Raw genomic sequence first — 27,115 nt, 5'->3', positions numbered from 1 at the left:
AGTGCAAGTGCATACAAGTCACTGGAGATGAAAATTCCATTCTTCTTGAACCAGAGTTCTTTACCAAGGGCAGGGCACAAACCTGGGCTGTTTCCTTCCTTGCCACCCTGATATTGTTCTGTGGAGCAGCTTTGGACACCATCCTCTTCAGACAGATAGCCTCCAGTTCAAGATGCAGCCAGGAAGCAGCATATAATCAAGAAAGCCACACTGGCAATCTTCTTTAGTGTAGGAATGTGACTTCAGTGCTGCTGGAGCATTTGCCATCTAATTTCAGTAACTTCTTCCAACCAATAGAAAAATCTCTGAGACAGGCTTGACTGCCAAGCATTACAGGCTTTGAAGTCTGCTGGCAGGTAAAAGCTGTATGTCAGTGACCTACAAAAACATCAAAACGTATGTCAGAGAACGCTTTTGCAAGGGCTGAAAACTGAAAATCTAAAAGAAAATCCTCAGAGATAATGTTAAAAGACTTCAAAGGTAGGAGACAGGCAAGAAGTTAACAACACTGGTCAAAATCAGATGGAGAAACAAAAATTTTCTCTGACGAGTAGAAGTGGGAAAGGAAATAAAAGGGAGAAATATGTACTGCTTTTTATGGTCATGTGTACATGCACTGTATAAGCACATGCTGTATTTTCTTCAAAGTGTATGTATTGCTATGGTCAGGATATTGACACAGACAGTTAATGCTTCAAAAGGAGACCAGTAATTGATATCCACATTTTTCTTTTTACTCGCATACCTAAAGGTACTTACTGTAGAATATGATGAATATGATTTTTTTAAAAAATAACATAGTTTATCACAGTGTAGTATGTAATAGTGAAAGACACCACCATTAAGGATCAGGTCCTTCTCATAACCTGCCAGAATCCACATGTGGAACCTAAAACACCCAAAAGTGAAGGCATTAATGTAGGAAATTTATTCAGCTATGGATTAATCTCAATAGTACAAGGGTTTTTATTTTGGTTTTTTTTTTAATAATCTCTGGTACTTTATCTCTTAAGCAAGGATTTTTCATCAATAAAAACCTGAAAAAAATGCATAGCATTTATGCAGAAGGAACTCTGAAACTGGAAATAGGTAAGGCTTCAAAATAAGAATGACCAGAGTAGATAAGACAAAGAGTCCAGTAGAACCAGTATCCTGATTCTCATAATAGCCATGAATAGATGCTTAAGAGACATATGAAACCTTGGACAGGAATATATTCCTGAGCTTGCAACCATTTACAGCTCAGAAACTTCCTGAGCCAAGCATGTCTTGTGTAAATTCTCAGTGAATTCCTCTCCCATGTACTTGTGTCATCCTCTCCTGAAAGTTAATTTTTAGGAAACACAATATCCTGAAGCAAGGAATTCCCAGATTTACAGCCACTGCAAAGAAATACTAAGAATTACACCTTTTTTTTTTGGTAAGTTTTGATATCTAAGAGTCATATCTCCTGTACTGAGATTCAGTCTGGGTTTTTGAATCTGGCTCCTGCCACAAAACCTGTTCTGTGAAGACAGACTCTATTGGAGCAAGCTGCAGGAATGGGTCTTCCATCAATGCCACTGTGTAATAAGTGAAACAAACTGGAAAAGAGAAGGAAATAGCAGCAGCATATGATCTTGAACATCAAAATGACCACAGGAAGACATGTTCAAAATGCATTAGAGCATACTTGTGTGTGCTCTCTGTGGTTTACCATGGTGCCAGAGTGCACAGGGATGTAGTTAAAATTCCATTGATTTATGTGTTTTCCTTTTTGTGAGGTTCTGTTTTCAATTTTCAGCACGCAGTTGCAGGGTTACCAAGTATGGGAGAATCTGTGACAGCTCTGGACCTCTATCTCTGCACTGGGAATGCGTAACATAAATGGATTTCTTTTTAATTTACTTTTTTTTGTTGTTCCAATGTCAAAGCATTGATTTCCTGAAGCCTCCAATATGGACAGAGAAGCTTACAGGCAAATGATAAGGTAGATCAGATTTTTCCTGCTTTGCATCCATGCAATTAAAAAAAGAAAAAGAAGCTGTGAAAAGGAATGTTGTTGAATCTAGAAGATACAGCAAGAAGGCTTAAGCTGCTCAGATCACCTGCTTCATGTCCAACATAAAACCATTTTTTTTTATTTTTTTTTTTTTATCCCTCCAGGAGGAAAATAAACAGTTCCCTTATCCCTAGAGTGGTAGCAAGTCCTAACAAGGAGAAGCAGGACACATTCCTTCCTTCCTTTATAAGCAGTCAGTGAATTGCTCCCAACACATTCCAGATCTGGTAGGATAGCTTAATTGTCTTCACCTGGAGGCCACTGCCTGCATTCCTGTCAGTTAATACAGCACCTACTGAGAGAGGAACTACGATTTCTTTCTGATGAAAGTGGGTTAAGCACCCAGCCCCATGGTCATGAACAGTTTCACAGGTTCATTTGCATATGAAGATTTATGAGTTTCTTGGGTGTAACTGTGCCTATAACTGAGTCTATAAGTGTCATCAAACATAATTACTCCGTAAAGACTTAGAACAGATATGAGAAAGATGAAGAACTGTTTATTGTAATAAGCTGTGGTAGTGAGTGAAATATTTGCTTCCTTACAATGAATGGTCTGCAAGAGAAGGGAATGTTGCTGGTTTGCTTTCACTAGTGGTGAAAAAGATACATTTCCGTAACAATTCATGATCAGGTGTGCAGTGTTATTCCACAAGGCAGCTGAAATTTTGCAAAGCTATTCAGACAATAAATAATTCTTGTCACAAAATATTGTCAACAAGTACACTGGGTCATAATTTCTCATTCTGTAGTTACCATTCACACAGAATGCCAAAAGGAGTCTCAAGACTTAAATTCTAAATTAGTAGTAAGCCAACAAATTTATACCTTTTTCCAATTAGACAAGAAAAATTAAAATATGTAAGCATATGCACTCAAACCAAGCAGTTTGTCATTCTTATGTGCTTGTTCTGGTCCTAACATATCTTATGAAGTATTTTGTAATAAGGTTTGAAAGCTCACTTGTGTTGCCTGATTTTGTTCCAAGTGACATGAAACATTAATGTTATAGAGAATAACTCTGGAATAGAATTGAAAACGGTTGTTTCCCTGAAAATATTTTGACAGTTTGATGAGATACCAGTGAGTTTGACTAGACAGCATCGTCACAATATTGCACAGGTAGTCAGAATAAGTTTCAACATAAACCAGCTCTTTATTCATGTGTCCACTACAGAAATGAAAATAGGGTAAGTAAGACCAGAAGGCTTCTAAGCCTTGAAAATCATGGTAAACATGACTCCAAAAATGTGCAAGACCACAACCAGGATGATAGACAACAGAGTTATTCACAATTCCATTTTCACCCATGTTTGTTCCACTGAAGAAAAAATCTAGATCAGTAATGATTTAGTATAAGACTTCTGACAACAACATAAGAGAATTATGTAAGTGGGAGACAAGTACAGAGTGGAATGACAAAAAAAAAGGGTAAAACAAACAAACATTGCTTTTTGAAAATGGTATACAGTTACCATATGTTGCATAGTTTTGTATGTATCCTGTATCAATGAATCCATATTTTGGGTTGTACTCAGAGATACTGGAAGCTACAGCTTCCAGTCCTGTAGCTGCTTGTGATTAATTTCAAAATAAACCTGAGAGACAGAGGGGTCTTAAACGTGTTCCGGGCTCCTACTAGAGTGAAGTTAATGGTATCATTTTGTTCTTAAGCTCAAAAAATTAAGTTCTGTGACAAACAACAAAAAAGCATCTGACAATGTTCATTCACTGCTTTTATTTTATAGATCAGTCTGGATACTCACATCAACTACTTCAGTTATACAGGCATTCTTGAGAACTTTTTTTTTCTTTGTATAAAGAACCCTATCACTCCACAAGAAAAGAATGGAATACCTGTTTCTTAGATGTCTTGTACAAATATGCTTCTTCATTACTCCTTGAATTACTGAAACATTACCCAAAGCAGACTAACATTAGACTGGTTTAACTACTATGACAGCAGAAGAAATATGCTCATGTAATTCATCTTTGGAAAACTGAATGCAAAGAGATCTGTAGATTATTAGCTTCATAGTTGGACTACTAAAATTATTTCTGCACAGTGTGTTTTACAGGTATTCTAGAAAATCAAAGTTACAAAGGTAGAGAGCGCTATGCTGTTTCATCATCAATAAGCCCCTGCTGTACAGATGTTCACTTGTGACTGTCTGTGGACTAACTACAGTCATACATAAGACTGTACATTCATGGGATTTGGAAATGAAGATCAGATGAGTAGGGATATGTTGTGATATTGCTTGCAAAAAGTTAATTTCTGAGCAATCCAAACTGCTCTAGCTCCGTGAGAATCATGCAGATATTTCAGCCTGCAAGGACACACACCTGCTGTTTGTCCGGTAGGCGACGGTCACTCCTTGTAAGTGTTTTCATGAGAACGTCTCAACTGCCTTCCTGATCTCCGGACATGGACCTCAAAACATCGGGATGAGACAATACAAACACCGGACTTGTGAGAGATAGGTTTTTAGCCAATTAGAAGTTCTAGGGTGTTGGGGTGAGACCCTTTTAGCCAATAAGATGTACCTCTAACCCTATATAAACCGTGTGCTGTGTGTAATAAAAGGTCTTCACTATAAACTTCATAAGCTTGTTGGTGAAGTCCTTTCTCTCCGCGAAAGTTTGTTTACTTTAGGGATAAAGAAAACAGCAAATCCACTGTAGAATTTAAATTGTCTGTCAAGATTATAGCAAATGCAGATGTTGCCAGCTCTTTAGTGTATATCATAATTCACTTTAGCATTTGGGTTTTTTTAACTTAACGTGAACAGCAGCTGAGTCATGTACAAATCTAACCCTGTGGCACCATCCTGTGGCACATCTGGCACTTGCATGGCTCTCGACTGCTTTCCAGTTGCTATTACCTGCCTATGACCGTTCCACCAACCGTGGGGGAGCAGAGGATGGTTTGGAGCTTCAGTGTCATGTCTCTTTCTGTGGCTAAATATCACATTGGCTACTCTAATAAAGTAGAGTCCTTGGGAAAGTGGCTTGAAGGAAAGGAAGTTTTCCCTACTCTCCTAAAGTTGATTCAAATATACTCCTCAACCTATGGCTAGTATGATAAATACAAATAAAATATAGACTTGGTATTTGAAGAGAAACTACTCAGATGGGCTGCAAATATTCATTCCAAAATTCTGAAACTAACTAGAATAAGATGACTGTGGGATCAGTTCTGTGAGAAATATTTCCAGTAGAGTCAGAGTGGTGTTTAACTAGAGAACAGACAATACAGTATCTGACTGTAAAAGAGATGTAAAGACCAGAAGTGATTCATATCTCACAAGTCCCTGAATTTGCATTCAGTTATCTTCAATAATTTAAAGAAAATGGTGAAGTGGTGAATAATCAGAGTACACAAGCTTATATTTGACTTAGCTGGACTTTCCTCAAAAATAACTTGATTTTCAGGCAAAGACACTTTATTGAAGTGAACCTCAATAAAACACATTATGTGGTGCCACTCAGAAATTTATTAACAAAGTTGGGAAAACTGATAATTTTTATAAGGATTAAAGTTCAGGCAAGGAACTTGGTAAAAGCAGTAAGGTACAGTTGTTAGTGACCTGACATAAATGTTACCAGGGCTCTCTTGACAAGAAATAATTCAAACATATCATTAATATCATGCAGAAAAAAAAGCTTGATTCCAAGAAATGGAGGCATGAAATGGAATGAAATTCTGCAATACAAACAATAACATCATACTTCTGAAGAATAACAAAAATGTGCTATAAAGAGAATACAATATTTTGAAATACCAAAAGAAATTGTCTGTGTTATACAGGATGATGTGTGATACAATTGCAAAAATATCAGGATTTACTTGCAACATGAGGTATTGCCTGCAGAAATAAGGGTGACACTGGTAAAGCTTTAAATGGGAATATTCAAGTAAATCAGTATGCAGAAAAGACACGTGTTCCACTGGCACAAGTGCAGAAATGACTGCTGAGGTGACCAAAGGGAAAAAAAAAAGGCTGAGGTTACATGTGATTGTGTCATGTAAATATGTTAACCAGGTAAACAACAAGGTGGGAGATACACTGGAGTGGAAGGGCAATGGCAATGAAGAACAAGCCAGTATAAACTGTCAATTTTAAAATTTAGATTGGAGTTTAGGAGAAAGATACTCATGTAGAGGAGTGAGTTTCAGATTTCCAACTGAAACATGTAAACAAAGTCTTCAATAGCAAAGCTAAACAAAAGAAATTAAGTGATCCAGTGCTTCTGATGACAAGAACCGGACTTGATTCCTGTATCTTCTTTTTATACTATTATTCTGAAGATTAATTGTGCCTTTTTGCAAATATGATCCTGGAATATGAAATTATTAGCTTTATACTATTCGCATTTTAGCCCCCAATTGCCTAGAACACTTCTAGGGAAAAACCCAGAGCACAGCATGGTGTCATGCATAGCACTGCTCTCTCCAGTGTTCATCTTGAACAAATCGTCCTTCAGGAAATGCTGAGTTTTCCATAAACTGCCAGCTCAGACTTAGTTGTGGTGGATCGGGTATTTCCTAGATGATCCTATCAACTAGAGACTGGTAGGATATTAATGTACTAGAGCTGACTAGGAACAAGCAGAAGTCTACCTTCAAAAGGAAAGAAAATAGTTCACAAAGATACCTATACTGGAATGGCTATAGAGTAAATGGTCATTAGCATAGTGACATTTCTGGTTTTATGGCACAAGTGGATGAAGGCTTTTGTGCTACTGTTAGGTTCTTGCTTGCATTAATATTGCCTTGGAAAAGCAAACAAATGAACAAAACCAACCACCAAACTAAATATGTAAAGAGTTTGGCTTCCCAGCTCAAGAATTCACTACCTTATATACAGTAATTTTGAGTCCTTTTCAAAACACTGAACTTCTCAGGAACAACCCTTATGACTTTAAATTACACTTGTAAAAACCTTCCCCTTTTCTCTTTTCTCCTTCCCTAGACTTTTGTTGCTCATTTCAACCTTCTTTTCTGGGATTTCAATTACTACTTTGCTTCCCTCCTTCATCCAGTGTAGGAGTCAGTGCTTCACTTTCCCTAAAGTCCTGCCTTATTCAGGCATGTAATCTTTTCTTCACAGATATTCTCTTCTCAGCAGCAGGTGCTATGGTTGTGCTACATTGCTACACATCTTATTTCTGTTATGAACAAAAACTTCAGTTTTCCTTGCTGAGATGATCTTGAAAGAAGTAGAGACTTATGTTGCTTAATATGTGAAGGTCTCCCTGTAATTGGAAAATTGCTTTAAGCTGTGAGAAGGCACAGAAGAGGAGCCTGTTGAGCATTCATCGGAGAAATGGCAATTTCAATGGTGTCTGAAGTAAACTCTCAGTATTTGCCTGCAAGAACTACTCAATACTTGCATGTCTTGATCTCTTGCCTACTTCTAGCTATTCATCCTCCTCTTCTGCCAGGCTGCAGGGCTTCTTGGACTGAAAGGTATTTCAACAACACAATCCAGACAACTCAACTGCTGTGCTTCTTACTTATCCTGGTAGTCATGTGAGCCAAGCCTTACGACTTACAATTTCAGATTACAAAAAGAAATCTATAATAAGATTAAAAATTATGCTACAGGTGTTTCTGAGGGTAAAATATTCAGCACAACTAAGTTTAGGTTAATAATTAGGAATATTAAGTTTATATTTCTTTTCGCTTAGTTATACACAACTGTTAGTTTTGCTCCATACTTAATATTTGGTTACTTCTGCTGGCTGTTTATGCTATTTCCATCAAGTTAGTGTGAAATAAATTAGCATGTGAACATTCAGTGCAGTAACTAAGCTGTGATATTCACGTAGAAACATGTCTTTACTTGTGTTAAAAATTCACTCTCATTTCAGATAACAGGGCAATTGGCAGCTGAATTTTGACTTGGAATGATGCAATTTGGATGATTATTTACTTAATAGTTAAACTGGGTATCTTCTATTTATATGTTCTGCATTAAGATGGACTCTGTGGGTTCAGTCTTGATGAGCTGGTGCTAAGAATCCTGCTCTACCTTAGAACCTGTGCCTTGGCTGGCAGTCAGAGAGGATGAGCTTCCAGCTGTGGCTTAGGGTGTAGCTCTACGTAGGAAGGAACCGAGAACTTTCTCACGTTGGTTGGAGACATGCAACTTTATCCCCTAAGGCTGAAGAGTAATATTTTCCTTCCCTCTGCTACAGTGTGACAAAACTTCACTATTTCTGTTTTCCTATGAAAGAAATATTATTTTCTGTATCAAAAAAGGATCAAATGTGGTTATAAATCTGTGTATTTATATATACACACATGCACACATATGTCTATCTATATACCTAGAGAAACTTCCGTAATTTTTTGTCTAAAATGTAGAACACTCACCTCTATAGCACGAAGGCAACTATCCTAATGGGTATTACATTGTACAGTTATGTCCACTAGATCCTCCAGTAAATTCAGTTTCAAATTTTAATTTCTAGTGGACAGGAGCTAGACTAAAAAGCCCTGTAATCAGCAAGATGTAATATTAATAAATTAGTAGCAAAAAATAGCATTAGTAGCAATATGTAATATTAGCAAGTAGTGGTAATGGTAATAACACTTAGCAACATCCTTTCTTTAAAAATAAAAAAAAAAAAAGAGAAAACCACAATACCAGCAGCCTCTTTCTATGTATATTCATGGAGAGAAGATTCATAATTTTTTAAAACTTTACTATTTTTTTCACATTCTTCCAGGGTCTATTTTTTTGCCTTCTCTTTTACTGGTATTGATTCTATTCTTATTTAACAAAAGACTATTTGTTTCACATATCTGAATTTTACTTCTTGTGTGACACATTTTGTTACATATTCTACAGTATACTAGGAATGTGTCTGTCCCTGCTTGTTCCATGCAACTCAGAGGTTCACTGTGTTAATAACTTTGTTTCCTTAGCCTTCTTCATTCTTCTCACTCTATACTATCTTTGCTAAAAATCATCTGGATGATCCTCCAGCCTTCTTTTTTTATGATTCTATGACCTTTAATCAACACAGAGATCTAAAGTCTCTCTCGGTTTCCTCAGTGGAACTTGAAGATCCACCACTACTGTACCTTCTCTATAGTTCCACTGCATTCTCTATTTTCTTAGCACTAGACAAGTATCAGTGCTTGCACTAGTAAAACACCCTTTTGCAGAAAATATTGCTAAGTAAAGCAGATGGATTCTGCATGTGTGTCTTCTGGAACAGTGCAAAATAAGTCTGCCCCAAACTGCCCAAGAAACTTGAATTAGGGCTGTATCAGGATGCAACCCTTAATTATATGGCTTCATATGGTTTTTACCACAGTATTGCTGCCCCATTCAGTGAGCAGACAGCTATTTAATACTAATTTGTAATACTGGATTAATTTGTAATCAGTATCTAGCACTAGACTTTAATGAACACCATCAAAATAACATGCAAAATCTAAAAATATATTACTAAATACAAAGTATTTTAAAAACCACTCTGTTTAAAGAAAGCTCCACCAAACAGCAACAACTTAGTAGCACAAAACACTTCTGCAAATGTCTCTCTGGTTTACCTCATGACAAATAGTCTGAAAAAGGGGAATAATAGTGGGCCAACTTTGAATGTGTTCAGTAACTTACCCTGGGGCAGCATCCTACAGTGATTCTTTAACAAAGTTAAAGTGGTAGTTCAGATCATCTTATCAGCATTTATCTGCCTTAGCCATAGAACTGTCATTCTTCTTTCCATCACCACCTGCCTCATATGCTGTGTCTCAAAATTTTTGTAACGTATGACAGAGTAGGCCCGTAGGCAACAGCCTACTTACCTGTACAATCATAATCCAGTACAGGTTCATGCAAGAAGGGAACTGGAAGTGTTTAGTCTGGAGAAAAGAAGGCTGAGAAGAGACCTTACCACTCTCTACAACTACCTGAAAGGAGGTTGTAGCCTGGTGAGTGTTAGTCTTTCAAGTAATAAGTGCTAGAATGAGAAGAAATGGCCTCAAGTTGCACCAGGAGAGGTTTAGGTGGGACATTAGGAAAAATTTCTTGACCAAAATAGTTGTTAAGCATTGGAACAGGCTACCCAGACAAGTAGTTGAGTCACCATCCCTGGATGTATATAAAAGACATGTAGATGTGGCACTCCGGGACATGGTTTAGTGCTGGACTTGGCAGTGCTGCATTAGCACTTGGACTCAATGATCTTAAAGGTCTTTTCCAACCTAAATAGTTCTGTGATTCTAGAACTGAACTTGAACTCCTACCATGATTCCCCCATCATGGCTTCTCTCAAACTTTTTCTTCTCCAGTCAATTAGCTCTAAATCCCTCCTTTCTGCTTTGCTCAGTAGCTCTAAGAGTCACAGTCTTGCTTTGCCACATATATCCACTCTGATTTTCTTGTCTAATAGTTTAATTCCCTCCTAATAACAGAATCAGTGTTCAGCCCATGTAATCTCCTTGTTCAGCTGGTCTTTCGGTTCTCCTTCCACTGCTTTCCTGAACCAAGGTGGCTCAGACTCCTGTCCTAAACACTGTTTGCTAAGCCACTTGCTTTCTCTTCGTTGTCTCAGTCTTGCCTCATCCTAATGCATCTTTAATCTGGTTTTATCTGCTTGCATTCAGATGAGTGGGATAATTCTTAAGGTCAAAAACTGTTACCTAAGTTTCATCCCCAGCCTGAGTTGCATTTTGGTGTAAAACACCCATTGCAGAAAAAACCTTTGAGCCTGTGCAATGCTTGAGCAGCTGACTGCTGAGTCTTTATGGAGGAAGGTTGCAGAGACTTGGAAAACAGGAGCTGTAAGGTTGGATAGCAGCATCTGTAAGGAAACGGATGCTTATGTTTGCTTTGCAGAGTGATAGAGTTTCCTTTGCAGCAGGAGCTGTGAGGAACGGAATGTCAGCGTACTGAGAGATGGAATCTGAGGCCCTGCTGGTAGCCTAAGAGTTGTTACAGAAGTCATACAAATCTGGTTTTGAAAGTAATTTGGCAGTGTGAAGGAGTAAGTAAAAAACTTATTCAATAATGCTACATTCAATATTTCACCTGTTATTGCTGTATAAGAGCAGACCATTAGGCCCCCAGAATGTTCAGTGTCTCTTCACAGTTAATCAGAAGGGCTCCCATAATAACCACCAACTTGTGAAACAATGGGTGGAGACAGGACTTTGATTTTAGAAATCCACTTCAAGTTATGACACTGCTCCTCCATCTCCTATCTTTCTTCAGCTGGTGAGTGTGTAGCAAAATGGTAATTGAGTTTGTGTGTTAATAAATGCAAAGTATTGCATATAGAGGAGAAATTCTAATTTTATTTTAAAAAAATGATCTGAACTACATTGACTCAAAACAATGATTATCACATGTCAAGGATAGAAGTCTAGTGTGTAACATGCACTTAATACTAAATAGTTTGAAAGACCATCTAGTGAGAGGAAGTAGGAGACATTAGTTTCCAGAATTATGCCAATAGGTAGAAGAATTTCGAGGAATTTAAAACTGGACCCTCACTACTGATCATGACAGTAATTAACTAAGCAAATAGATCTGTACATAGAATGTATTAAAATCCTTATTCTGTTACATTAGCATCCTTTCTAAATTACCAATGTTAAAACCAAATTACACTTGTTTAAAGAACACATAATCATGATATGTATCTGTGGCCATAGCTCCTGGAAAACAGGAAGATGGGTCTGATGAGGTTACTATGGTTTAAACTTAATGTCTGCTATCTCTTGAAAAAATATGAGAGATATGATTCCTTTTTTTCAACAGTTTTAACAATTCAAGCTTCATCACCTCAAATAAGAAGCACTAACAGTGATGATGACATAGTTTTTCAAAAGTTATGTCTTTCATATAAGCAAGTCTGCCAAATTCAACTCTGCATTGCAATAAAATACAAGGACCTAAAAGCTTGTTACATTTTATTAAGATATTGAAAGTAATCTACTATTCCATTGCTTCATTCTGGGAAATAATTGGACCACACTGGCATGACATTTTTTATTAAATAAATTAATATCTAAGCCGAGATGGAAAATTTATGCCAACTTTGTTTGCATCATTATAAATCCAGTATTATATAAATCAACAAAAATATAAGTGGCTGAAAAACACTACTTATTAAGGGAATTATGAAGCAATATCAAGAAAAGAATTAGAGCTTTATCTAGGAATAGAAATTAGTTGCAAATCTATTTTAAATGCTTTGGTTTAAATTACTGAATTCAGATATGAAACTTGACAGTTTGACTTCACAAAGATCCATGATACTGTTCATGAATTCCATTTCTGTAAAATGTTCCTTACAAATTTCTTTCAGTTTTCTCACTTTTTGATGAAAAACTGAACAATTTGTAAGCCACACATTATACTACGTAGGATAAGAAGTTAACATCAATGACTTCTGGTCTTCTATTTATTATGTATCAAATAAAACATAAAACAGTACAATATTTGAGATAAGCTAGAAATAAATGTTGAGCAGTGAAATACCTTGCCATTCAGATCACCAAAAGCTATCAAGATCAAACTAAGCTCTGATCTACTTCAGGAAAAAACTGAACAAGCTGAACAGGAACATCTAGTTTCAGTTACCCTTTTTCTACCCACTCACCTAGTCCAAACAAGGTAGGCAAGAGAAGCTTTAAATGTAACTTGACACTGACTGTTTAGAAATGCAGAGCACTGCATCTGAGAGGAAAATCTAATTCTGTATTTTACACAGATTGTTCAATGAAATTGACTCACAAAAGAAGTATGTGAACAGCTCAGTTGAAAAGAAAGTTTATATCCATTTAATTTTCACCCTGTAGGCCCCACTCTGAAGAACAAACCTGTGTTATCATCAGCATACATTTCACGGAGGTGGAGGCTTATGGGTTTGGAGTGGCTGATACCATATGGACACTACTTCACCAGTAATGGGGTTTGAAGTTCTACAAAGTGACTAAACTTACAGTGATATCATTTGGCAGACATAAATTGTATTAAAGATGCTGTCATTTGGGATAATCTGTACCATTATTCATATACCCACATTTGCACATCTATGAACTGACACAATAAACTGTAGCTCAACTTCAGAAGTGTAACTTTCAACTGTTAAAAGTCAAGCAACAAACTTAATATTCTGGTACAGCTCTTCAGCTGAATGACAAAACCTTATTACTTAAAGCTAATGACTGCATTAACAGAGAAATTCATTAATTTCCCTGCAAACCATGCCAGATTCTACAACTATGAGATATAGATAGGAGATAACACAGATTTCACAAAAGAGACCACATCAATTCCTGGAACTTCCCTTCTTGTTCCACTAGTTATTAAGTTTTCAATATCATAGTACTTTACTTAACATTAAACAAGTGAATGATCCTACCAAATTGATATGGACTTAAAAATTAAGCAAATCTAAGTCTACAGAATGGAGTCCATTACTACAGAAATCAACCTCTACTTAACTAACCTACATGATACAGTTTGCATCTTACAGCTTACCTCAACTCACATAAACTAATCTCATTCTTCTGCCACCTTTCACAGCATTGGTAAATTGCTCTCCATGATATTAATGTATGTTACATTGGACGTACAATAAACAACATGATTTTTCATTTAGTTATTAGATGACATGTTGTTCTCAGAATATAGCTGGGTGTTGCATGCCAAGTGCCAACAGCAAATAATACAGGTTCTTCCTGTTCTGGGAGAAACCAAATCAGAGCATCTTCTTATTTGGTTACCTAGACTCCATTAAAAAAATGTATTCACATAACTATTAGTGGGACAAAATATTCGCTTCATAAAAATTTCTTATATTTCTGACTTAGACTCCTTAAAACTCAAGAGTCTAAAATCAAGATTGGCTGAGGACATGAACTGAGAATCTGAACTCTTTAGGAATTTTCTTACTGCTTTTTATTGATCAAACTTTGTTTTTAAATTGCAAAACAGAAGAACTGCGTAGGCAGATACCACTGCTTAACACTTCAGACACAGGACCACAGCCTAAGCCTTGCTGTTAGAAGGTCTCCTGATGTCTGCTACAGGAATTTAAGGCTTTAAGAGTAAATACACATTTTTCTTCCTACAGGCTTCAGTCTTCCAGAGTGCACTTCTCATTTAAATAGCTTGCTTTCTACATAGAAGTTTGAACCATACCATAGACGGTATTAAAAGGACAGTTGTCAAGTTAGTCTTGCTTTTTCTGAGAAACAGTATTACTAATACAGGTGACAGAGATGCTACTCTTTGTTTCTTCCAAGCTACCTTCTCACCTCTAGCTTTTACACTTGAGATACATTTGAATTAATGTCACTCTGCCACCTTGAAAAACCCTCACGATTGACTTGTACCAAGAATACCAAGAAAGCAAAATGGCTGCAATGTATAAAGTATTGAAATGAAGCAGATTCCAAACTGAATAGAAAAAACAAAGAGCTTTTATGACAAAAGCATTTGATCAGTGTGTGTGATTCTATCAAGGACATGTTTAGCCATGAGTGCTGTTGGCAACTGATGAAATAACGGATGAATGAAAACCTCATCTTTTGAACTAAGTGCCCACTTATCAATCATGCTAAGAAAGTTATTCTGGAAAAAAAAAGCAGCTTTCAAGAGTGGAGGCAGCAGAAGAGACAGTGGAGGACTGGATGCATGAGACAAATTTCTTAGAAGATGTTAGATACATGCAAAATTATTTAAGGACTAGTTAGAAGACAAATAAAATACGTAGTAGGACATGGTATTGACTAGTGTCACCAAGTGGGATAAGGACACTGAAGCAGACAAACAGCAAACCAGGAGTCACGCAGACATGCAAACAACAAAGGTCAGCATGGCCCAAACTGATGGACATTTCATGTAAACAAAGTTAGGCTGTGTTAGATAGCAAGTTCTGTGGAAGGGGACAATCAACCTAAGCTTAAAGAGGGAAGAGGACTTTTAAAGAAAAGTGCAGCAATATCATAATGCTCTTGATCTCTGAAACTGATACTGAGACTAAAAGTAGAACTGTACTATAAAGATTCATAAACTGGAAAACTTGCAGAATTTTTCATTTTTATAATGATTCTAATATAAGAAACTTATCTTGATAAAGAAACTACCATTATTTTAAGGTTCTCACATTCATCTGCTGCCAAAGTATCCAAGATTTTAATAACCAAGATATTTTCACAAACATTCATCTTATAAAATGAAATTTATTTATCAATGCTGTGTGATTCTGCTGTATATTTTCCTGAGGATCTGGACACTTCAAATGGTTTAGCCATCCCTCCTACCCTGCCCTGTCAAAAACACCAATGTACAGCCATACTATACAGCAGGGGGTTACTGATTTGTCCAAGGTCACAGGAAAAGTGCCAGAGAACTAGATGTAGCAGTCCTGCCCCTATTGCTCTAGAAAATGGTAACAGTTTGAGGGTTTGACTCTGGTTTTTACATCAAAACATAAACCTGCCCCAAATTTGAGACTCCGGCTTTTATATCAAAACACAAACTTGCCTCAAAATATCTGACGATACCAAGGACAAGGAGATAGAGGAAGAAAGAAAAGTATATGTGATGATTCAGAATGAAGAACCAGGGATTACTTCTCAAACTGCACCTTCAGCCCTGCTACTCCAAGCAGACATATTGGGAAGAAATGGGAATATTTGATAAATGGACTGACCTTTGTGCACACTCTTATACTACAGTAACAAAAGCACAACATTCAAAGGTATTCAAACGTGTTTAAAAGGCTGTATGAAAACATTTTTTAAGACCAGAAGCAGATAAGTTGATTCTAACTGCATTTTGATCTGAATTTAAGTTTGTTCAGAGGAATTGTTTTTTCATTTCAGTGTCAGCCATTGCACCAATACAGGTTTTCTATGTATGACTGACCAGTTCCTAGAGAAAGTACAACCACTTCGTATACATTATCAGGTCTCTGAGGTATATGGTCACAAGGGAAGATCCTGTGTAAATACAGTTATGCTGGCATGGGTGTTTTTGCTGGTACAACTTGACTTGGCAACCTGTTATTAATTCTGCTGGAAAAATCACCTGTGCAAGTATAACTGGTTCTGTGGAAGAAGGCCGGCTGGTATCTCCTGCTGTACCTCATAGGGATTGTTTTCCTGTATTTACATGGATGACAACTCATTCCATGCTCTGACAGCCAGCCTTGGCAGCTCCTCTCACGGCACTAACAAAAGAAACCAAAAACAAAAAAAAAAAAAGAAAGGGAAAACAAACCAGCATGGCAAAACTTACATCAAAGTTTTTCTGATTATTGTTTTCAAATTTTTATTTCGTATTGCCACAACTCTTTCCCAACACACACTCGAGAGCCACACCGCACCCCTGTACACGGTCCCCGGTGGGAGTGAACGGCTGCAGCCCAGGGGGGCCAGGCCGGCGGGACCGTGCCGGGAGGGCCAAGCCGAGGGGCTGCGGGGGAAGGCCCAGCCTCGTCCTCCTCAGCCCGACCTCGGCCGAGGGCAGCCGGCAGCAGGCCCGGCCCAGCCGCGCTCCGTCCCGCCCCTTCCCTGCGGCCGGCAGGGGCGCGCCCTTTGCCAGGGGAACGGCGCGGGAGGGTAATTACCGTGCCCCCCTTGCACAACTCGCTCCCGGCGCAGCGCGGCCTGTCCCGCCGGCGGAGCGGGGCCGACCGGCACCGCCCCCTCCCGGCATCCCCCGCTCGACTCTCGGCTCGGCTGCGCTCGGCTCGGCGGCTCTGCGCTGCGCTCGCCATGGCCGCCTACAGCAAGTTCCTGACCGCGCGGCACTCCGCCATCGCCGGCGCCGCCGCCGCCGCCTGCGCGCTGCTGTGCCTGCTCGGCAAGCGGCGGGCGGCAGCGCAGCACGGGTGAGCGCGGGCCGGGGGGCGCGGGGCGGGCCGGGCCGGGAGAGGCCGCAGCGGCGGGAGCTGCGCTCGCCCTCCCCGGGCCCAGCGCATGGGCAGCCGCGGCCCCCGGGCCGCCCCCGGGCCACCCCCGGGCGCTCCTGGGCTTGGGGTCAGGCGCTCCCCCGAGGTGAGATCGGTGCCCCTCTTGGGAGTATCCAATCACTGTCACCTTGTTACCCAAATTGTACTCGAGCTTTTTGTTTTCCTGGCAGTGACCAAGTATTAACATCTGAGTTCTAGCGATGTCCGTGTCTGCATAGACCGCTCATGGAGCTCAGGTGTTGTTTGAGTGCAGCCGTGTGAAAATGAGGTATACGGACTACAATTTCAGAGGCAAAATCTGGTTATGCTCCCTGTGAGGTTGCTTTGCAGGTGTGTGCTGCTTGGCTGTGTATTTGTTAATATCCTACAAAGCACTAGTGCCATGAAATGTGGCAGAGGAAGAATATATCTCAAACTCAGTGCTTTTACAAGTCTCTATTTTTGGCTGTAGGTTTATGACCATATGCTAAAGATCTGGTATGTTACAGAATTACAGTTAGGCATCTTGTAGTGATACTCGTGAAAGGGACTTACTCAAGAGTTAAGTAATAACATACCTGTGATTAAGCAACAATCCAGTTTTATTTTACCTAAATCCTTTCATACACGATATCTGCAAGAGTTTCATGGAATTGGGTAACTGTCATACGACATGTCAGACGTTGACACGCTGCTGACAATTCATGTATTTCCTACCTTATATTGTTCGCTTTAGATCCCAAACTGTGGCTGAGAGTACTCTTCTATCACACTTATAGGGGGAGATTATTTTTTCAGATATCTCTGCCTAATTTAGTGAAATAGTGTTGTATAAAAGGAGAAGAGCTGTGTGGAAGGGCACAAAAATGATGAACCGGAACAGTTAAAGTGTATTGTGAGATTTTCCCACTTGATATATCATAGTGTTGGTAAGAAAGAGTAGGCCATGCAGATGTACTGGGAGCATCTATGTGTTGTTGGGTCAAGAGGAATCTTAATTGTCCACACTTATGTTGCTCTGCCTTTATTGAGGTGTGATCTTGGAGCACACAAACCAGATTACATTCAGATTGAAGCACATCTTCAAACATAGATGCAAGTCCAGCAAAGGTTTGAAGTGCATTTAATATATTCCTGCTACTAAATAGTATTAATTTAATGGAAGTCTAGAACTTGTCCATAGTAATCTCCCTGTCCCTGAAACAACTATGTGGGTCCTGCGTTGTTCCCACTAAACCGTTTTCTTGTATGTCTTCTGATGTTGATCTGCAGGACTTGACAATGGCAATGCATGTATGGGGCTTCAGTCTATGTACTGAAAGTAAACATTAGCCTTAATACTGAAGACTATATTTGGAATGTGTCCCTTCCTGTATGCATCTTCAGTTTTGCTAGGTACAGTGTTAAAAAACAGAGGCATTCATATGTATTAGGTGGACCAAACACTATTACAAGATTAGTGAGGATTGGAAAGCGGAGATACCTTAAAAATTAGATTCCGGCTAATTCAGCAGTTGAATGAACTTGCGAGAGCCTGACCTGATGTGTCCCTTTTCCTCTGTCTATACTGCAGTCTTCCTGATCCCTTGTCTTTTACTTCTGTAATCTTCTCTTTCTGGTCATTTTGCCATCTTGAATCTATTAGAGATGGAGTTGCTAAAGTAAGTACCAGGCTTGCAAACGTGATTGTTTCACTTGTGTATGTGTGTTGCTTTATGCTTTTGAGTCCCTCCACAGCTTAGGTCTTACTTACTGCTGGTACTGTATTGTGGCTATGGATTCCGAACTCCAACGTCCAACATTTGGTTGTTTCAATAATAGCTGTGCTGCTGCTTGAATGATATTTTGAGGATGGTTTTTGCCCACTGGTCTTCATTCTTTTCTCCATGTTTCCCTGTGAGGCAAACCTTGCCAGGAGCCTTACAGAATGCTACCTGTGAGGACTAGGCAGTAGGTAAGCTACTTTGCCTATATCACCAGCCTAGACAAAACCATCTGGTTATTACCATTGCCTCATCCTCCTTTAGTCTCATTAGTTCATGTATCATTCATTTCTTCATGCTTTTGGCTAAGGTAAATTATGGCATACTTTTGGAAAGGATTGTCATCCTGCCAGATCTTTACATATTTTCGGCATTCCTGTGCTGGTATATGATGCTGACATATAATAAAAAACACACAGCCCTTGCGCAGTAATGATAAAAATCTCCAGGGCCTTGTGTACCCTTTAATTTCTGTGTTGTATTTCCCTGCCTCTGTGGGGAGAGGGAGAAGTTGGGAGGGTATGGCTGACCTCAATTTTTGCACTTACTCCTATGGAGAAGAACTTGACAATGTAGATAGTTTAGAAGAGGACTGGAAGTGTATTTGTTGCTTTAGGTTAACTGGCTAAAATATGTAAAGAATAGTGCTGATTTAGTTTTATGTGTGTGAATTCCTTTCTTAACCTTGGTATATAATGCCTGAAAATGTTGTGTCATGCTAATGTGAGGTGAATTTCAGCTGCTTGAATTCTGGAAGGTGAAAATCTAGTTTTAAGCTTCCTAAGGGCAAAGACGAATGTTGCAGACTTGAATATAAACAGCCAAACACTGGCCTTAACATTGCAGAGAATCATGGAAGTGTTTTGGTGCAACTGTAAACTTTACCTGCAAAACTTTTTCCTTCCTCACATAGTTTCAGAATACACATTTCAGTGTTTATACTTACACATACTTTATGTTTAAAATAAGGTGTTATTATTTTATGTTTTCTTGGAGTAACTGCTGTTTTATTTTGTGTGCTTTTTTTAAATTTTGCTGCAGTCTCAGCAACAGGTCTGCTCCTGGTCAAAGTTGAAGAGTAAAATAACATACAAATTGAAAAAAAAAAAAGGAAAACCACCTTTTAGCAAATCAAATGTGTTTGAATGTGTAATAAGAAAGTTATTTTATAGGCTGTTCATAGTACATGTGCTAATTTTAATATAGAATAGCCAGTTACAGAAATTGATAACAGGAAGGACAGGGAGTAACTTTTACCTACTTTTCTACTGTCAAACAATAGGAGCAAGGTCCAGTACAACTCGTATCAAGTAGTAATGTATGAATAATTAAGCTGTATATGTTATGCCAACCTGCCTTAGTAGGTCAAAGATCACTTAATTAGTACCGGCTGGATTAGTCACAGATGTTCTTCTGTAAGAGCTATTACATTGCTCATTAGTTTTGCAGAACTGAGAGGTGGTATCTCTTGCAGTTTGCAATACATTTTAACCGCAATTGTTTGAACTCTCCCAAAGTAGAATGATACAGAACTGTTTACTTATAGTAACTTTTTAGTTTTCCATGTTACTTCCTTGGAGTAAAGCATGGAGAAAAATGCATTGCTTCTTTATTCAAGTTGTTCTTGTCAAGAAGTCTGTTTCCAGAAAAGCTTCATGTCTTCTTAGAAAGGGGAAAGTTTTTATATCTAAATGGAAGTGCGACTTCAGTCGGAGTATTTGAGTTTTTTAGAGTCATAAGAATTTTTTGAGAAACTGCATTATCCTGGGTATATGATGCAGAAAAATCAGTCGCTCCATTCTGTTTGTTCCGTTTCCCTAATCCTGTCTCAAACAAGAAGCAACAGAATATTTGCTTAAGATTTGATTGGTTCAGAATTAAAACCTTGAGGGATGTTATATGAAAGAGCTGGATGTTTTTTGTTATCCCTCTAATGAGAATTTTTCTTGATTATTCATGTAGTTTAAAATAAAGTATTTACACAACTAGAGAATGAACTTGGATTACTTTCAAAAAGAATGTGTTTAACTCATAATTTTCTGCTGGAAAGAGAGACTGAAGTAATAGAAGGTAATTAAGGTAAAGAGTTTAGAACTGCAAGGTGAGGGAAAGGGAATAAACAGAACGGAGTTAATAGGAAGGAATTTATAATATGTGGAAAGGTCACAAAATAAAATATTTTAGAGTCTGTTCCTAAGCACACTGACCTTTCCTGTCACCTAGCTGTGTCCATGAGCATTCAAGAGGGTGCTAGGACATGAACTCAATTTTATATGAATTGAACTTCTGAAATCCAAGTGCTTGGTATCCCTCCTGTGAGGGAAGAATTGCATAAAGCAACAATAGTGCATGCCTGGGGCCTTGGAGGGGCCTTGGAGGTTAGACATGCCTAAAGCAAGGGAAAAGGCCTGAGTGGAGGGAGGTCAGCAGAGCTGTAGTCACAGTGTGTATCAACTCAGTTTTACACAGTTCATCTTGCCTGTCACTGGGCTCCTCATCCATTCTCTTCTGACAGAGTGGCAGTGGGTGTCACTCAGTGGGTGTCACTCTGTGTCATTAGCTGCACAGCCTGTGGCAGTGCAGTTTGGCAGTGATGGATACCAATGTACTGGAGGTGATAGACACAACATTTGGAGAAGGTTTCACATGTAACACAGGAGTTTGAGCAGAGCAAGTGGTAGTTGTAACTTGAAACAAGGTGACAATTTTTGTATATTTATAATGTTATTCTCACTTGTCAGTTGGCTTAATTTCTTTAGTTTCTGAAGGTGTTTGATTGAGCCTTGCTAGTGTACTTCGCATGAATGGACCTGTTCTAGTTGAATCCTGGCTGTTTGACAGGAAGGGAGAAATTATATTGCTGCAGATTAATAGACTTTCTTATATGTAAAAGCATTAAAGAGAACCTGTGTTACTTGGGTAAAAGGTGACAGGTGTCAAAACCAAAAAAACCTCTGTGCTAAGTACAGTGAAGTAAATTTATCCAGGATGTGAATTTGACTGTTCAGTCTACTGCTAGCATTAAAAAAAAAAAGACAAAATACACAGATAGGATTGGCAATCTTATAGGAAAACCTGCCTGGGGCTCAGAAAATTTGTGTTCAGCTGGAGGGTATGGAGACAGGAGAAAGTAGATGACTCAGCCCCTCTCCTTGTATTTAGACTGCCTTTGTTTTGGGCCTCTATAGCTAATTAGTGGTTTCTCTCTTATTAAGGTGCATAAAATGCTTTCTATCTAAGGTAAGATCTAGTGTAAGTGTGTGTAACACTGTGAAACCATTTTGGTTTTTTTTTTCCCTTTTTTGGGTAACTAGCTAGAAGTCATTTTCCAGTTATCCCTGAAGGAGAGTTAGAGCCACAGCTCAGGCCAGAGCACAGCTTATGGCAAAATTAATAGTGGTAAGAATTTTCTTACATGTAAACTTTGTTTCTGAGATGCATTCTTCTAGTGAAACTTAGACTTTCCACCACAACAGTACGGCTCTGATGCCTTCTTAAAGAAAACCTTTGAGCTTTAGCATTGCAGAGCAATCCAGAGTTCCTGCTTGCAGTGGCATAGATGTCTGTGACCTTCTCAGAGTCCAATTCTTGGTTGCCTGAATACATTCCCCTCATTATTTTTGGTTATGCTGCAACCAGGCACCAACCTCGAGCCAAGAAACTTGTGCTCTTGGTTTGTGTGTGCGCTCAGGGTTTACAGTGCAAATGGTCATGCTTTGGACTGTGCCCAGGCTTCCAAGTAAGGTTGCTGCCCTTGACCTGAGGTAACTGGGCTGTTGCTCTCCACTCTGTGCAGGGTGTACAGGGTGAAGCTGTGCCTGCCAGTGAATGTGGGGTGAGCAATAACTCACTTTTCTCTTTATAGCTATTACTTCTTCATGCAGTTTTACTCTGTCTTTATAATGTCTCAGTAGTTACCTTTTCTGCTAAACTAACCTGCAAACTGCACAAGTGATCATGAACTATTACAAAATCATTTGTCTTGCATGTTTTTTTTAAAGGTGTGCAAAATGCCCAGTGCTGTTCTACAGTGTAAGGTCTGCAGAATATAAAGGTTGCCTATAGGGAGCAGCTCTTTGAAATGCTCACTTTATCCAAAAATGAATATTCTTCCTTTGCACTGCATTGAGCTAGTCCTCCTACTTTACAGAAGAAAGGTAGGGTGACCTGAAATCTGTAGGTTTTTTCCAGTTAAGGACAATGTAAGATTTTCAAGCCCTTATTTCCTCTTCACCTCTCATTAAACTGGAAGTCTTGCTTATCACTCTCATCTAAGTTCCCTGTTATACTTAACTCAGTGTAGGTTGCTTCCTTAGAACTTTGTTCTGGATGGAGGCAGGTGTTTCTAAAGACAGTAATCCTTTAACTTTTTCCTGTTTGCTAATAAATACCACAGAACTAGTATGCCTGAGGCCTTTCAGTAAGTAGACTCAGTGGCCGCTTGAAGACATCACAATTTCTCAGATCACTTTCTTCTTCAGTGGTCTTGAGAATGATCCTTTTTGAGTAACCAGTATTGTTGCATGTTTTTTTAGAGAGAATAGCCTTACCTGATATGTAAATTGAGTTGGAGTGTTGGAGAAAGGTGTTTTGTTGTATTGCCTACTGTGGGTTGGGTAATTACTTGCCTATTTACTTGTCTTTAGTGAGTTGCTACTCAGTTTCCATGCATGTATGAATGACAACTTTGGTCTAGTTATGTCATTCCAGTGCTGCTGATATTTTTCTCTGTTTTTTGCGTATGTTTGCTGTAAAAGTTCTGAGCAGTTAAATAACAGACATCTGAGATGCTTTTTCCTGAAACTTCTTCAGGTGATACATATTCCGTTATACCTCTAGCTTCTCATGTTCTTAAAAAAAATTTACTTTCTTAATTCTTTTTAAAGTGACTTAGGATAGAAGGTACCTCAAGAAGTCACTTAATCTAAGTGTCTGCTCAAAGCAGGATCCACATTGAATCCAGACTGGTTTGTTGAGTGCTTTATGCAGTCGGATCTTGAAAGCATCTGATGACAAATTCTACAGTTTTTGACTCAGCATTAGAAACGTTTTAGTACTATATTTTTTTCTTTTTTTTCTATATATTGTCTGGGTAACCCTTTTCAAGAACTTCTTCATCACCACCCCTTCTTACCTGTCAGAGCACAAAGAGCAGTGGCCTCTATACGGAGGAGTTACTTGGCCAGCATGTAGCACTTACCTTCTCCACCAATAAGGATTGTGATGCTCCAGCATGAAGTAAATGAGAGGTCTGGAATAACAGAGGGCTTGAATCTATTCCAAATGTTAGAGCTCTCTGCTGTAAGCAGATAGTCTTGCTGTATTCTTGCTGACTAACTGAGGGTGTTATTTAGTCTTTAAATTCAATGAGAGTGCAGCCACAGTTCTCACGAAAAAGTTCTGCAATAGTGTAATGGAGCCTGGAGTAGTGCCAGTCGGTATCGGACTGAAAGAATGAGATTCTTGAGAAGAAAGAGTTCTGCAGTAATCAACTGGTGGAAGTTTTATTCCAGGCAGAGCTGTAGCACAGTCTTTTGTTGCAAGTAAAATGTTTTTATCTGTTAAAATAACAATGGGTTATTATTTTTTAGTACCAAGAGCCACATGAGAGCTATTTAGGCATTTTTTTTTTTTTTGCTTCTAGACTTCATATATAAGATTTTTTTCCTTTTGAAGTATTGGTCTTGTTCTGAACTTGCACATTTTTTTTCTGGAAAAAGAGAACAAAACTCTGTTAAAACTCTTTTTCCATTAGGTTTTAAATTTGAAAATACTTAATTTTTATCTCAAGTTAATAAATATAAATTCTAATTAAATGTGAGTTCACAACGAGTTGTAAGATTATGATTTCTGAACAATCCTTCTCTCTCTTTAATGGATAATCAGTTCCAGCTCAGTAGTTCCAGCTACTCTGTTTCCTTCAACAGCTACTCTAGGAAAAATATATCACTAAATACATCAAAGATATTCAACTAACTGCCAGATTAATTCTGGGCCTTCTTAATGTATTCACTTCTGATTCTTTTAAAGCTGAAATAGTTGTGTATTACAAGTGTTGTGACTTCAAACATTGGCAAGGCTTGAAGCAACAAAGCTTATAGGAATTATTACAGCATATCTGGAAGAGCATCATGCTTTCATTTTACATTGCGGCAAGTCATGAATCATCTAGTGAAATAACCACATAGTTTGATAACTACTTACTCTGCTTAAGAATACTACTTTTCTCCTAGCACCAAACCAGATATGATCCATATTCAAGGACACTTTTAGTTATATAGGTCAGTCTTTTCTACTTTGAAAAATTACAAGATGTATTGAGAAGTTTCTTGTACCAGCAATACATTGCTCTTCTGTCACCAGGATTCAGTCTCTGACTAGATTATTTCTTAGACTGTGCACTGTTACCATTTCCACAGATGTCCGTCCATCACAGCCTGATTAAACGTTACCACTCTTCTGAACTTGTATTATTTCTCCCTCAAACTGCCCTCTGCTGCCCTTCATGTTCTTCATTTTGTCTTTTGCACAAGTAGTCTTACAAGATTTTTGTCTTCTCTGAGGCTTCTGTCTCTGTTACCTTTAATTAAGTTGTTGCTAAATTGGCATCTCTCCATACTTGCTTTCATGGTCTCCTCCTTCCCTTCTTTTCTCATATTCCTCTGCTACCTTGCCTCTTCCTTTCAGAGTAATTAAGTTACTTCTTTTCATTGGTCAGACATTCATAGATCTTTCTAATCATCATAAATTAAAATAGGCATGGTTTCATTCTAGATTTTTCTTCGCAGAGCTTTGAAGCACAAGTGTGAAATGATGCTATTGATGAAGTTGTGGGATGGCTGGTTATGTGGCAGTCTGCAGTTGTTCTGATGTTGTAGGCAGATGGGAGCAGTGCCTTTCTTAGTTTCTACTTCCTTGTAATTTGAAGTGGTGCCTTGAAAGTATGTGAATATTGTAGTTTTAAGGCAGCTTGCTCTCAGTGTTTTGGTATCATGGTTCAGAAATAATGAGTTACAATTTATATGGTTGGCTGCCAGTTTTAAACTATGTAAATACACACTCCCCCAGTGGCTTCCTGTGCGTGTCTGATGCTTGAGTGTTCCAAAAGCGAGAAAGACCAACTGTAACTGTCTTATATGTCAGCTTGTCTTTCTTAAAAGTAGAGGAAAAAGAATAACGTTGTGCTTTTGAATGTTTGTTTAGCACTAGTTGATCAATATTTTTCTTCTAACTGTTCTGTAAAATGCAGGAGAAGGAAAATGGACAGAATAAAAACTAGCTCCCATTCCAGTGCACACCTTTGCAGGATCTTGGTTTCAGAGGATCTTTTTTCCCTGCATCATATGTTTATGAACAAATAATCTCCATATATAGTAAAATGTGTTATGTGAAAGTTAAAGTTTGGCCATACACACACATACACACAATGCAAACAAATCTGTTTGGCTTATGTAGATCATGTGGAAACATCAAAGTTGAGTTGCTTGGATTGCTGAATCTGCATTCCTGTAGTTCTCATTTGTGGTCAATGGAATCATGTAGCCATTCTTGTGGAGTATATGTGAGAAACATAAACATGCTGGGAGTTCATGATAGAGCCAAGGTAAAGCAGAACTCTGAGATGAAAGTGAGGCTTAGTTTCCCTGCATGACACTGGTTGGTGGAAGGAGTAAAGTTTCATTGACATTGTATAAAAACAGCACATAGGTTTGATCTAAAATGTAGCCCTGCTAATCATGCTGCATTACTTTGGAAGAAACAGGGATAAATGGCAAGCTTTCTTTTCTGTGTAGAGATTCAAGACAAAGACAAGTATGTAAGTAACAAATAAAACTTTTTTTTCTTCCCTCTACAGCAAAAGAAGTGGAAAACAAGCATTGCAGAACAATGAGGTAATTCTTTCTTCATGTCCATATATTCTTTAATAATAAATCTGATGTTTTAAAACTTTAAACCTTGCTGTAGTTTAACTTTGGACAGAATGATGGCTATGGTGCAAATGTAGCTTGAATGATACAGACTTGCACAGGTGAAACAAATGGAAGAATCAGGTTAATCACTGGAGGTTTGACTCCATGATGACCTGCGCTTGATGTGTACCATGTGCTTTTTTATCTCTTAGTGCCTTATGAATGTGTAAGGATTAGTGTTGTAAGTTTGTCTGTATGCATAACAACAAACAGCTGTGTGTAGATTTGCTATAACTTGTATGTATCTTTTATTTAAAAGAAAAAAGCATGGGAAAAAATATAGAGTCTGACAATTTCTAAAAACTTCTTTAAACTTCTGCTAGGAGGTTTGGTACATCCTCAATCTTTTGTCTGTTTGTTCATTCATTTGTCATAGATCCCTTTAAGCCAAGTTTATTGGTTTATATTCA

The 27,115-nt window shown here is 38.3% G+C and overlaps 1 protein-coding gene and 1 long non-coding RNA gene across 2 annotated transcripts in view; one reads left to right on the top strand and one right to left on the bottom strand.

Moving 5' to 3' along the window:
* Positions 1-237: 237 nt before the first annotated feature.
* On the bottom strand, positions 238-16,700 carry LOC139676157 (uncharacterized). The gene is made up of 3 exons (XR_011698609.1): positions 16,649-16,700; positions 16,192-16,249; positions 238-378 (listed from the first exon to the last, which is right to left on the bottom strand). It is a non-coding gene; the product is annotated as an uncharacterized lncRNA (long non-coding RNA).
* A 28-nt stretch (positions 16,701-16,728) lies between these two features.
* ABCD3 (ATP binding cassette subfamily D member 3) overlaps positions 16,729-27,115 on the top strand; it is a 28,532-nt gene continuing 18,145 nt past the window's right edge. Inside the window, exons 1-2 of the mRNA XM_071564781.1 lie at positions 16,729-16,912; positions 26,591-26,627. Coding sequence (XP_071420882.1) covers positions 16,797-16,912; positions 26,591-26,627 — 153 coding nt within the window. The 5' untranslated portion in view covers positions 16,729-16,796. The remainder of the gene's footprint in view (positions 16,913-26,590; positions 26,628-27,115) is intronic.

Source organism: Pithys albifrons, chromosome 10 (genome assembly GCF_047495875.1).
Source record: "Pithys albifrons albifrons isolate INPA30051 chromosome 10, PitAlb_v1, whole genome shotgun sequence".
Taxonomy (NCBI): Eukaryota; Metazoa; Chordata; class Aves; order Passeriformes; family Thamnophilidae; genus Pithys; species Pithys albifrons.
This window is presented reverse-complemented; position numbering and strand designations above follow the sequence as displayed.